Source organism: Lottia gigantea (genome assembly GCF_000327385.1).
Source record: "Lottia gigantea unplaced genomic scaffold LOTGIsca_70, whole genome shotgun sequence".
Taxonomy (NCBI): Eukaryota; Metazoa; Mollusca; class Gastropoda; family Lottiidae; genus Lottia; species Lottia gigantea.
Window position 1 is genome coordinate 949,249 of NW_008710371.1, and position 13,105 is coordinate 962,353.

At 38.7% G+C, this 13,105-nt stretch overlaps 3 protein-coding genes across 3 annotated transcripts; 2 read left to right on the forward strand and 1 right to left on the reverse strand.

Moving 5' to 3' along the window:
- Positions 1-1,476: 1,476 nt before the first annotated feature.
- LOTGIDRAFT_235825 (hypothetical protein) lies at positions 1,477-3,856 on the forward strand. Its single transcript, XM_009065779.1, has 2 exons — positions 1,477-1,632; positions 2,371-3,856. The coding sequence occupies exon 2, from the start codon at positions 2,507-2,509 to the stop codon at positions 3,578-3,580; it is 1,074 nt and encodes a 357-aa protein (XP_009064027.1). The 5' UTR covers positions 1,477-1,632; positions 2,371-2,506; the 3' UTR covers positions 3,581-3,856.
- A 970-nt stretch (positions 3,857-4,826) lies between these two features.
- On the reverse strand, positions 4,827-8,306 carry LOTGIDRAFT_221369 (hypothetical protein; the record flags this gene model as incomplete). The annotated part of the gene is made up of 3 exons (XM_009065780.1): positions 4,827-5,486; positions 7,574-7,661; positions 8,196-8,306. 3 exons carry the CDS (start codon positions 8,304-8,306, stop codon positions 5,359-5,361), a joined length of 327 nt encoding a protein of 108 aa, XP_009064028.1. The 3' UTR covers positions 4,827-5,358.
- A 1,641-nt stretch (positions 8,307-9,947) lies between these two features.
- LOTGIDRAFT_68319 (hypothetical protein) lies at positions 9,948-11,341 on the forward strand (the record flags this gene model as incomplete). The annotated part of the gene is made up of 4 exons (XM_009065709.1): positions 9,948-10,068; positions 10,375-10,480; positions 10,702-10,776; positions 11,287-11,341. Coding segments are annotated over 4 exons (357 nt in total), but the record flags the coding sequence as incomplete, so codon positions are not given.
- Between the last annotated feature and the right edge of the window lie 1,764 nt (positions 11,342-13,105).

Genomic DNA, 13,105 nt, shown 5'->3' on the forward strand with positions numbered 1-13,105 from the left:
CCTTAGGCTTATATCGATGTCCAGGCAAAATTTCCCTCGTTGTCCACGCCTGGGTAGCCTTCATTAAAGCAGGGCATAAATTCTAGGGCGTTCATTCCTTTGTTCCCTTAATGAAAATGGACCCCGATGAAAAATGGAACTTTAAATTCCATTTCATTCCTTTAGGATCTCTGAATAAATTTCCCTCTTTGCACACTTCTTGGCGTGGCCAATCTTCATTAACCTTTGAGTCCCTTTAACTAATATAAATATGAATATATCATAACTACTGGTCCAATATCACTTTGTATTGGACCATTGTTATATGATAAAGGGCCAGGGATATGGGTATTTTGTAACTTGTGTATGAGCCCTTTCATTATTGTGAGAGTATTACACGCTCATAAATAGGATTAGTCCGAGATCTTGTCCTTCGATCTTCAGTATCAAGTCCATTCGATTCAGCTGGAAATGGGCACGGGCAGTCCGGGAAAGATTAATGTCAAGAGGTTTGGTCAAGGACCAGCTATAATAGACGAGGTCCAGGAACATCTGTTAGGGGATATTTTGACGTCTGTTGGAGGATATTTTGACGTCTGTTTATGATTAGTTTGACGCTTCAGGATATTTTAGACGTCTGAGGATATTTTGACGCCTTTTGGAGGATATTTTGACGTCTGTTTATGATTAGTTTGACGCTTGAGGATATTTCAGACGTCTGAGGATATTTTGACGCCTTTTGGAGGATATTTTGACGTCTGTTTGGAGGATATTTTGACGTCTGTTTGAGGATATTTTGACGTCTGTTTGGAGGATATTTTGACGTCTGTTTGGAGGATATTTTGACGTCTGTTGGTGGCTATTTTGACGTCTGTTTGGAGGATATTTTGACGTCTGTTTGAGGATATTTTGACGTCTGTTTGAGGATATTTTGACGTCTGTTTGGAGGATATTTTGACGTCTGTTGGAAGCTATTTTGACGTCTGTTTGGAGGATATTTTGACGTCTGTTTGAGGATATTTTGACGTCTGTTTGGAGGATATTTTGACGTCTGTTTGAGGATATTTTGACGTCTGTTTGGAGGATATTTTGATGTCTGTTTGGAGGATATTTTGACGTCTGTTGGGAGCTATTTTGACGTTTGTTGATGGTTAGTTTGACGCTTGAGGATATTTTGACGTCTGTTTGAGGATATTTTGACGTCTGTTCGGGGATATTTAGACGTCTGTTGATGGTTTGTTTGACGTTTGAGGATATTTTAGACGTTTGGGGATATTTTGACGCCTGTTGGAGATATTTTGACGTCTTTTGAATATAATTTAATGTATATACTTTTCTGTCTGAGGATATTTTGACGTCTGTTGTCTGAGGATATTAGGGGCAAGAGACTCGAATCCAGTACGGCGGATTACTAGTGTCCAGGGATTCGGACTACAATTGAATAAGTCAATAAGTGTCGAAGTATTGACATGTATAATGAATAGTTGCCGGGGTTCAATTCAACGTTAGCTTATCACTAACTCACTCTATTCAAAGTGGAATTTAATTTCGATATTCCGTGTTCTAGGACGCCTAGATCAATTTGAGAGTGTCGTATATTAACCCTTTTTCCACGGGATTTTGGATCGGATTTAGATTTTGGATGGGATTCCCGTAAGTATACCGGTATGATTAAGCTAGGATCATGATTTGGTCAGTTTAGTTGGTCTGTCGTTATTAACTTCATCATGGCCAGACAAATAGGACGTTAACCTTCATTTCAATTTAGTTTAGCTGGATTTCATGATTTTGTAAATATTATTGGAATTCATGACGACGGATTTTTTAAGTATAGTCGGAATTCGTGGCCATGATTTTGCAGGTATAGTTGGAATTCATGGCCATGATTTTGTAAGTATAGTAGGAATTCATGACCATGATTTTGTAAGTATAGTAGGAATTCATGACCATGATTTTGTACATATAGTAGGAATTCATGGCCATGATTTTGTAAGTATAGTTGGAATTCATGACCATGATTTTGTACATATAGTAGGAATTCATGACCATGATTTTGTACATATAGTAGGAATTCATGACCATGATTTTGTACATATAGTAGGAATTCATGACCATGATTTTGTAAGTATAGTTGGAATTCATGACCATGATTTTGTACATATAGTAGGAATTCGTGACCATGATTTTGTAATTGTACTTGGAATTTATTTTGGAGGTAAGGCTTGACGTTAGGCTTGTATTTGAGTGAACACAAAGTTGTAGATTTCCGGGTTCTATAAACCTAGAGGTGTTTCCGAAAGCAATGGTATGGGTCCTGGTTGGTCATATCCACAAATTGCCAAGGTGTTCAAACGAGAGCAAAATACTCACACCTTTTCTTGTTATTTTCAGATTTTGGTGATCAACTGTTAGAAAAGGACATACGCTGAACAGAGTTATCAGTACATTGGACAGTCTCGATAGGAGGCAGCAGTTATGGAATACGGCAAAGCAGCTACGGCTACGTGAAAGGTCATCAAGAGGCAAGATGGGTGAGACGTATCTGCATGTGACCTCGCCTGAGGTCTACAGCAAGCGATTTTCGGAGTACGTGAAACAGTTCCACTCGGAAGACTCTGATGACGTTACTAAAGATGATAAACGCCAGAAGGTCAAGAACGAGGAGGCGAAACGCGACGCCAGGGGAAAACGCTTTATTCATTCCAAACGGATGAGTGAATCGAACATGTTACCTCCGATCAACGTAAAGACGGATGTGAGCTCTCCGACCTTCACTAACGGCATGTGGTCGTTCCGTGGATCCAACAGAGCTACCCAAGGATCCCTTATGCGTAGTGTTGCAATAACAAACGGATCTCAACTCAAAGAATCTCATGCGTCTCCGGCTCGACGTCATGCTGGCAACAAATTGTCCAAAACCGTTCCGATGACTACTAGCTTAGACGTAAATAAATCTCCAGACTCCTTACGGCTTACTCCGATATTCAAAACGGAGAAAAGAGCCAAAACGGACAAGAAAAACGTTTCCAAATCAAGTGAAAATACTCCTCGACTGGTACCTAACGATTCTCAAAAGCACAAAAGCAAGGGCCAGAAAAATTCAAAACACAAGAATTTGGAAGAACCGTTTTCTATCCGCCGCAAGATCGAGCAGTTTAAGAGATATCACGAAGAACAATACTTGATCAAACTGCAAAAACTGAAGCAGGACTCGGAAATTAAAATCGAACTGTCCAAACGGAGGCCATCTCCTGTGAAGGAGCACGTCGCAAAGGAACGAGAGGTACCTCGAATCCGGAGCTTGGACAAGATCTCGTCCAGAACGGATCAAGACACAACGACGTCAGCAGATGATGCAGATTCTGGAAACGAGTCGGCGTTTAATTTGTCCACGATCATCAAGTCGACGGCTAGTCGGCAAAAATCGGCGAAAACGTGGAGGACATGGCGAGACGTGAACGACTCTTATGCGTACACTGATGTCAACAAGTATATTGTGGACAACGAGTTGATGACTGCCGAAAAAGCGGAGTGGATCCGAGATTGGACTGTGAATGTGAACAAGGAACTGTTTCAGAATAATGGAACTCAAAGGGAGTGAAGCTCCTTAGGGTCGGCAACAGACGTTTTCGTTGGGACAAGATTTGGGGAGTTTCTTGTGCAAGAGGTTTGAGCCAAGGACTAGCTGGTAGACACGGTCCTAAAGAACCTCAGTTGAAATCCATAGGAAAAAGGATGTCTAAAAATAATTCTATAAAATCCAGATACCAATGGGGATCACCTAAAAAGGGTCAAGGGAAAAAGCTAGACGGAAGATTAGCATCTAGCTGTTTGTTAATTTATTTCATATGTATTTATAGTATATAAATCTATATACAGATGGCAGAGTGTCTTTATGTTCCCAATTTCCCAGCGGAGCATGGTGTCTTTATGTTCCCAATTTCCCAGCGGAGCATGGTGTCTTTATGTTCCCTATTTCCTAGTGGAGCATGGTGTCTTTATGTTCCCCTTTTCCCAAGTGAAGCATGGTGTCTTTATGTTCCCCTTTTTCCATGTGGAGTATGGTGTCTTTATGTTCCCTTTTCCTAGTGGAGCATGTTGTCTTTATGTTCCCCATTTCCTATGTGGAGCATGGTGTCTTTATGTTCCCCATTTCCCAAGCGGAGCATAGTGCCTTTATGTTCCCCATTTCCCAAGCGGAGCATAGTGTCTTTATGTTCCCCATTTCCCAAGTAGAGCATAGTGTTTTTATTTTCCCATTTCCCAAGCGGAGCATAGTGTCTTTATGTTCCCAATTTCCCAGCGGAGCATAGTGTCTTTATGTTCCCAATTTCCCAGCGGAGCATAGTGTCATTATGTTCCCAATTTCCCAGTGGAGCATAGTGTCTTTATGTTCCCAATTTCCCAGCGGAGCATAGTGTCATTATGTTCCCCTTTTCCCAGTGGAGCATAGTGTCTTTATGTTTCCAATTTCCCAGCAGAGCATGGTGTCTTTATGTTCCCAATTTTCCAGCGGAGCTTGGCGTCTTTATGTTCCCAGTTTCCCAGCAGAGCATAGTGTCATTATGTTCCCCATTTCCCAAGTGGAGCATAGTGTCATTATGTTCCCCATTTCCCAAGTTGAGCCTCGCCCTCTGGCCTGTGACAGCTCCAAAGTCATCTGCGGCCATCTGAAATTCTCTGGCATCTGGGTGCCTCTGGCAGGCCTTTGGCCCTTCAAACCTTGCCATAGAACACCCTTATTTTTTTTACCTCTCCTAAGGCATTTTTCTGCCCCTACATAGGCCTCTATTCCATGCTGTGCACATAGTACACTTTGACAATTGCATACACACATAACATAACTTATATATTAACATAATTTATATATTAACATAATTTATATATTAACATAATTTATTCAATATACATAATAAAAACATACACATTATTTTTGTGTTCTTCACTTTTCACAAGGTACCCAAAATAATGCGATTGGGTATTAAAAGATAGCAACCTAATAGTACCCATTGACCCAAGGCAAAACAAATTGCACGGAATACTTTGTTCAATATTCAGAGTCCACATGGTTAATAATTTATATCGGAGTTCACATTATAATATTGGTATTTGAGTTTATCAACTCGTCTGTTTTATAGAGTTCACATGTTGTTTAGAAACTGTGTATGACAACTCTTCTTCCCTTTATGAGAGTCCACATAACCAATTTTTCATTATGGCATCCTTCCCAGAGAGTTTATTTCCTTTATTGTTTTGTCAACTTGATATCCCTTTCAGAGAGTTCACATTACCAATTATGTCTATTGCATAATTGGTATAGTCAATTCAGAGAGTCCACACAGTATTTGACAAATTTCAATCATACATTGTAAAATTCTTTCAGTCTCTCCACCGATGTCCACAAGCCATGCTGCAACATTTATAGAAGGTTGTCATAGGTTCATCAGCCGAGCGTGTCTGAATCTGCATAAAAAATGCTCTGTTGTGTTCACATTTCGGACAGGTTTCTGAAAAACAAATGTAAACATATTAATGATAAGTTGAAATTTTCTCTAATGAGAGCCTATCCACCTAAAGTGTCATTTGTACCACTGTCGAAACTATTACAAAAAGTTGGGTATAGTGGACACTCTCCAGAATATAATCAAAAGAGAAAGTGGAAAGACAAAATTCTCTCTAATTTGAACCTTCTTCAAAAGAATCAAAAAGAAAATCATGCACAAATCAGAATTCCAGAATCATACAATAAGATGTCTATTGGTAAGTGAAGCGAAATTTTCTTAAATTGGAACCTATCCCCATTTCATTAGAAAGCATAATCAATACACAGAAAAGCTGGCAAAAACACAGAATTAGGTAGGAAGTCAAATTTTCTCTAGTTTGAACCTATCCCACATTCTGCAGAAACAATTAACCAATACACTAAAAGACAACAGCAATCCAAAGATAGTTGAAAGTAAATTTTTCTCTAATTCAAACCAATCCAAATACTACAGTACAACAAAATCCACTCCTTTTAAATCCCAGAGTCAAGTGAAATCAGGTGTTGCAGTAAGGATAATCACTCACCTGCAACCCTATGAATATAAGAAGGCAGAATTGCAGTAATTCTTATATCCCTTGGGTACTTTTTCTTCCTGAACATTTTTAAGGGCTAAGGGTAAAAACCAAATGACCCTATTTTGGGTACCTTCAACAAAGCCTATCTGAACATTCTAAAATCGTTTAAATACCCTTTCGGTACCCAAGCCTTATGAGGCTAAATGAACAAACCTAAATAGGCTATTAACCAAATTTCTTGGTTATTTTCGGTTATGTACAGTCACAAAAGAACAGATTTGCTGTATTCATAATAATTCATAATAAAAACTAAAATGACTTAAAGTGACAGTGTGTGTCAAATTGACTTAAAGTGGCTGTGTCAAAGATTTGTGTTCAATGGGAATCAGAATTGCCTAGCAAATAAGCCACCAATACACCAACTAAAGCCCTGTTTGCTACAGGCCGTGCAACTTAAAGATCCTTGACTGTTTGAAATTAAAAACGAATTAGGTCAAAAGGTTAATTTGAGAAATGTTCAAGAGGGCTGTCGTTAGACCCTAACTTAAGTTATTTTTAAAAATAAAAGGTAATAAAAAAGTGGAACGAAAGTTTGTTCTATTTTTAACTAGACTCCTTTTTTTTTTTAAACATCAAAGTAAAAATTATAACCTAATATGAAACCTAACCTCCACTTTAACCTACTGGATAAGAACCTAACAACCAATATCTAACAACTAATAATGATTACAAGCCAATACAAAAGCTAGAGTGACAAGGAGTGACAAATTACTCCTTAATAATCTTTATTATATTTACATAATGATAACAGACTGGTATAATGTTTCTAAATTGAAAATAAGACTTGATAATGGAGACTTGAAAAATTCTAAGTTAAAGAGATAGAGTAAAATAGAAAATAAAAATTTTGTAGCTGATAAAGCTCACTTTCAGCTGTCTGTATCACTTATCAATATGTTATTTCAGTCACTTATACATCTGTAATTCAACAAAATGAATTTGTTCTGAATTTACAGAGTATTCCTTTCTTGATTCAAGGGTCTATATTTGTCTGACTCTGTCACCCTTGAGGAACTCAAGATGAATCAATCCAAGTTCAGATAAATTGAATTTCTTCATGTAATCCTGCTGGATCAAAGGTTAGAATTGTTTCACTGACTCAGTCACCCTTGAGGAAACAATCTTAAGATGCGGGCACACAAACGGTCTTGGTTGGCGATTTTTATTGCCGACTAGAGTCTTGTCAGGAGTTTCGCTGACTGGCTGTGGACAAACGAGGAGACAAAAATCTTTAATCGGTCGTTTTCCACCATGTTGTTAATCACCTGCTGATCATGCAATTGAAAGGAAAATGAATCTGATTGGATTATGATGGTCTGTCTTACAGACGATAAAACTATCAGCGACAATTATCAAACTTGTCGGGCAAACGATAATCTTGTTGTGGAAGCATGGGCACACGTAAGATTTTACTCAAGACTCTAATCGGCGACAAAAATCTTCGACCAAGACATAAGAAGAAAATTTAAATTACCTTCTGTAGAGTCTACATTCTCCCAGGCTGCGGCTCCCCCTAATACATCATCAACTTCTTTTAACTTGGGGTATTTCTTGTGGCTTATCTAGTAGGAAAAAACATAAAGTTTGCAAGCAATTTCTATTAAATGAGACAGCTTCATCATTTTCAGGTGTTGAATATATGTAAATAGTCTTCAGAAGTACTAGAAATGTAAGAAAATCACATAATTCCATCAAAAATATCTCAAACTAGGAATTTCTAGTGTCTCAAGAAAGACGAGTCATCATTTTAACTTTCAAATGCGGATAATTCTGGACACACATGGATTTGAAGGCTCAAATTTCGACAGTGAACTGTGAACACTATTACTGATTGGCTTAGCTAAAAAATTCCTGTTTCTGAGACTAAAGTATGATTGCTCGAACAGATGCCAAACCTGTCCATCTAACATTAGGTTAAACTACCTTCAAACAAGAGAGTTGAATCTTAGTTTCAACTGTCATTATTAACATACTTGTTAATTAATTGCTCGAGAACTGCATGCCAAATTCTCATTCTGAAAAGTGTTAAAGATGGTTAAAAAAGATGCAGCAAAAAATTGAATATAAATTTCAAAACAAAAAATTCTACATCTTACTTTTCTAGTTATATTTTTAATGTAGGGGCAGGTATGACAGGCAAACCTGTATCCCTTATCACCTTCTTCCACAAACAAGAGGTTTGCACACGTTGGACAAAACCTCAACATCTTGTTTCAAACACCAGTTACAACTATCTAACCTACAACATATTAGACTTCAGTAGGCAGAATTGTTTCTAGCAAGAGACCAAAAAAATACGACATGCCCAAAGGAAGTGCCACCTTGGCTCAGTGAGTTAGACAATTGTTTGCCATCCAGGACCAGGGCAGAAGTTGATCAATAAAATTTTGTCAACGAGTGTAAATATTGTCATGGAGTTGTATTTTGTCTCCCGAGTTGACCAACAAAAATTTGTCCCCAAATGAGTTGACAGAGCACCAGCAGATGAATTCAATGACAGCATAGTTCATATAAAAGTACATTCCGATTTTCAACAAAGGCATGTGCTAGTCATTTGCACGGGCATAGAACTGGCTTCATTTCGTCTGCCATCATTCGTTCGTAATATCACAAAGTGTTTTAATCAGCCATGAAAATTGAAAGATGAGAATTGAAAGAAGGGTTTGCTTGTTTGGCTCGTTTTTTTAAAATATTTTACTAGTTTCGGAAGATGTGAGTGCAATTTAGGTTCCGATCGGCGATTCGTGAACAATTCAGGTTAATCTTACCAAATTTACGTTGATTTAGGCACTTCGTCTTGAATTTCATTAAATTTCATGTGTTTTTGTTTACATCACGTGTTTCCGGTCAGGATCGAAAGCTCCGCAGTAAATTAGTAATGATTATCCAGACGGAAATATTGAAGAATTTTTGAAGTCTGGATATAAGAGAAGAAAAATAATTACAAAAATTAATTAATCATGAAAATTAATTAGTATTTAGAAAGAAATTATGCAGAATAATAATATTAGTGATAATAATATAATTTTAGGATTTTTTTTGTTTTGGCCAAAAATAACTAGTGGACATTTTCTGCTGCTTTTCAAAATGGCGGCGCCCAAGAATGAAACCACGTTTCATAGACTTATGCTACTTAAGTAGGCTTAATCGCCTTTGAAACTTGCTATTTCTTTGTGACAACTTCATAGGTTAAGACAGAAGTCATTTTGACATAATTTGAATCGATTGGTACGGATTTTAAGGCAAAAATTCAAAGAAAAATATCGAAAATGTTAAGAGGAGGGGGTGGATTTTGAAAATGGCATGTCGACTTTTTTTGAGCAAATTTTAAGATGATTTTTTGTTCTTTTAGAGATGACAGAAGAAGAGTTAATAGTTAAGATAAAGCAGGAACATGAGAAATTGCAAGTGAAACCAAAACAAGGCGCTGTAGAAGAAGAAAACACAAGTCTATCTCATTATGACGCCATGCAGAAAGTTCAAGACATTTTGGCCAATTTGATTCCTGTAAGTTGATGAAACACTCTGAAGGTCTGTCTCAGACCTCATCCAAATATGACAAGAGTTTGTTCCATTCTGCTAGGTGTAACCACTTCCAAAATTTTATTGGGGTTTGTCCCTAGTCTGCATCTGAAATGACACCCAAAGTAAAGCTATTGTAAAAACTCAGTAGGTTTAAAGAAGGTTTGCTAATTTAACATTTGAAATAAACCTACATCCCTACATTTTTATTAACCTAGAAACAGTTTTGAGGATGACTTCTCTGTTTGGAGTTGAAATTTCATTTCACATAAACATGATTGACAAGATTAGGCAAATTTTTCACAATAATGTTTGTTTTACAGGCTGACCCACTACTTCAAGATCTTCCCCCTCAAGTTACTTTAGAGGAAGTCAACTCAATGATAGCTTTAGAACATGGACAGGCTATGGTAGTTTATGTTAGGAGAGCAGACGACATTGTTATGCGTAAGTACATCTCCATGTAGCCTGAAAAATCTAGCCCTACCCTAACAAATCTGACCTTACCCTGGTCTCGACAAGCTGGCCCTGCCCTAGCCCGACAAACTGGCCTTACCCTAGCCTTGACAAATGTAGCACTACCCTAGCCCTGACAAATCTGGTCCTACCCCAGCCTGAGAAATTTGGCCCTACCCTAGCCTATCCTGACAAATCTGGTCCTACTACCTAGCCTGAGAATTGTCGTCTTACTCGTTCCTTGGACATGTTACATTGTTGTTTTCTTATATTGAATAATTTTGAATTTTTTTTTAGCTATTGTAGTGGTACAGGATGCGACGGTGTTACAATTAAAAGAGGCTATTAAAAGATATGTGGTGTTGAAACAATCGCGAGCCGGAGACACACAACATCTTAGTTGGTATGTACTTTCTTTTGCTTTCTCTTGCTGGTGGAAAAAGCGTCTAGTCGTTTGGCTGGGACAATAAACCAAGTCCCTAGGTGCTACAGGCTGTGCACGTTAAAGATCCCTTGACAGTTCTAAATCGAAAAAAGAGCAGACTGTCCTGGCAATATGTCCCTCATTGCACAGTGTTTGACATCAGATTGAATTGGTGTTTATGTTAAATGTTTGATTTCTAGGAAATATATTTGGAGAAGGTTTTGGCTGTATTTTGATAATCAGAAATTAACAGAAGATGGAAAGTGCTTGAAAGAGTAAGTATTCTTTTCTTTTTTAGATTATTACGTGTTTTAGGTTGACATTGAAATGGGGTTTGGTCTAACCCACTTTAATGATCCTGTCCTGGCATAATTTCCCTTATTGCACACTGCATTGCATGTCTACAATTTCCCTGATTCTTTGCAGAAAAGTAACAAAGATGTAACTCCATTTCTTAAATTGTAGACAAATTGAATGCGAGATTTATATTCTAAATTAAATTAGATTAAAGGGATTGTAGAGAAGTTTATCAATGACACTGATAGCATCAATTCTCCACTTTTCAATCAGACGTCTGTGGTTCCTGCAATTCCATTAAAACTAAGTGTTTGATGACGTCACTAATAGTGAAGGGTCTTATGTGATAAAGCATATTTTGCTATTAGTGACGTCATCAAACACTTAGTTTTAGTGGAATTGCAGGAACCACAGACGTCTGCTAAGCTGTACTTGGGTCATATGTTTTCCCTGATCTTAGATCTATATTTTTTAACTTGTTTCACCAGATATGGCATAAGAAATAAATGTGAAGTTACGTTTGTTAAGAGACTACAATCCAAATAAGAAGAAATGAAAAGTGATACAGTCACGAGACAAGGAGGATACAGAAAGGCTACCCTTGCAATTCAAGAGGTTGTGAAGAGGTTGTTCAACCCTTCAAGGAGATATTCATAGATTGGTGGAAGGGGTTGACAGACTCTTGAAGCACCTGCCGAGGTATGAGAGCTTTTCATATCTTGAGGAGGACCATATGGCCAAGAAGAGGACAATCCAACTTGCTACCATCATAGCAGAGGACAAACTTGCTACAGACTGAGCTATTCCACTCTCCTAGCAGACAACAATCCAACTCTCTACCTAGTGAGCTATTCCACTGTCCTAGCAGAGAACAATCCAACTCACTACCATCAGAGCTATTCCACCCACTGCCAGAGAGACAGAGAGTGAAAGGGAAATTTCAAGATCCATAGAGGTGGACTGCCTGATTCTTATAGTGACCCACCAACAGCCCATGGAAATTGTGTGCCAGCAGAAGACTGCTTTGAAGCTAGGTCATTTTTGGTGTCATTTTGTGATGAGCATATCCAGGCTACTATTCTCAGAACGATCTTAGCTAGGAATGATCCTAGGCACTTTGGACAGGTATTAAGACATATTACTTTAAGATTCTGTCTATTCTGTTTCCAGGACATCCTAGTGCTAAGATAGTTTTGAGAATACGCTGTGCTGGAGGATAAAGGAAGAAATTATTGTAAATTATTGTAAAATATTATTTAATGGATAAAAAATGATCACAACTAAGATAAATGATTGTAATAAATATATTATTCTCTTTCACAATATTATTATGTTAGTTTTCCAACATGGCTTCAATCAGAGGTGTGTCTGTCTCACTGTCTGCTTTGATTGACATGTGTCCATAAGGCTAAGTACTGCGTTCCACATGTCTTTGGCCAAGTCCCGCCTACTGTATTTCTTGCAACCAATACAGTCCTTCATATGTCTAAGGTCAAGGACCACCCTTCATATGTACCACCAAGCATACAGAGGGTGGTACTTGCCCTTAGACATACAGAGGGTGGTACTTGCCCCAAGACATACAGAGGGTGGTACTTGCCCCAAGACATACAGAGGGTGGTACTTGCCCTAAGACATACAGAGGGTGGTACTTGCCCTAAGACATACAGAGGTGGTACTTGCCCTAGGACATACAGAGGGTGGTACTTGCCCTAGGACATACAGAGGGTGGTACTTGCCCTAGGACATACAGAGGGTGGCACTTGTCCCAAAGACATACAGAGGGTGGCACTTGCCCCAAGACATACAGAGGGTGGTACTTGCCCTAAGACATACAGAGGGTGGTACTTGCCCCAAGACATACAGAGGGTGGTACTTGCCCCAAGACATACAGAGGGTGGTACTTGCCCTAAGAGGGTGGTACTTGCCCTAAGACATACAGAGGGTGGTACTTGCCCTAAGACATACAGAGGGTGGTACTTGCCCTAAGACATACAGAGGGTGGTACTTGCCCTAAGACATACAGAGGGTGGTATTTGCCCTAAGACATACAGAGGGTGGTACTTGCCCCAAGACATACAGAGGGTGGTACTTGCCCCAAGACATACAGAGGGTGGTGCTTGCCCCAAGACATACAGAGGGTGGTACTTGCCCTACTGAGGGTGGTACTTGCCCCAAGACATATGAAGGGTGTATGTATGTCATAGGACAAGTACAACCCCCCCATATGTCTTGGCACAAGTACTATCCCCCATATGTTTTGGCACAATTACAACCCCCCATATGTCTGGCACAAGACAACCCACC

What these genes read in the sequence shown, in the direction of transcription:
- LOTGIDRAFT_235825 (XM_009065779.1), top strand. Translation starts at nt 2,507, where the DNA reads ATGGGTGAGACGTATCTGCATGTGACCTCGCCTGAGGTCTACAGCAAG.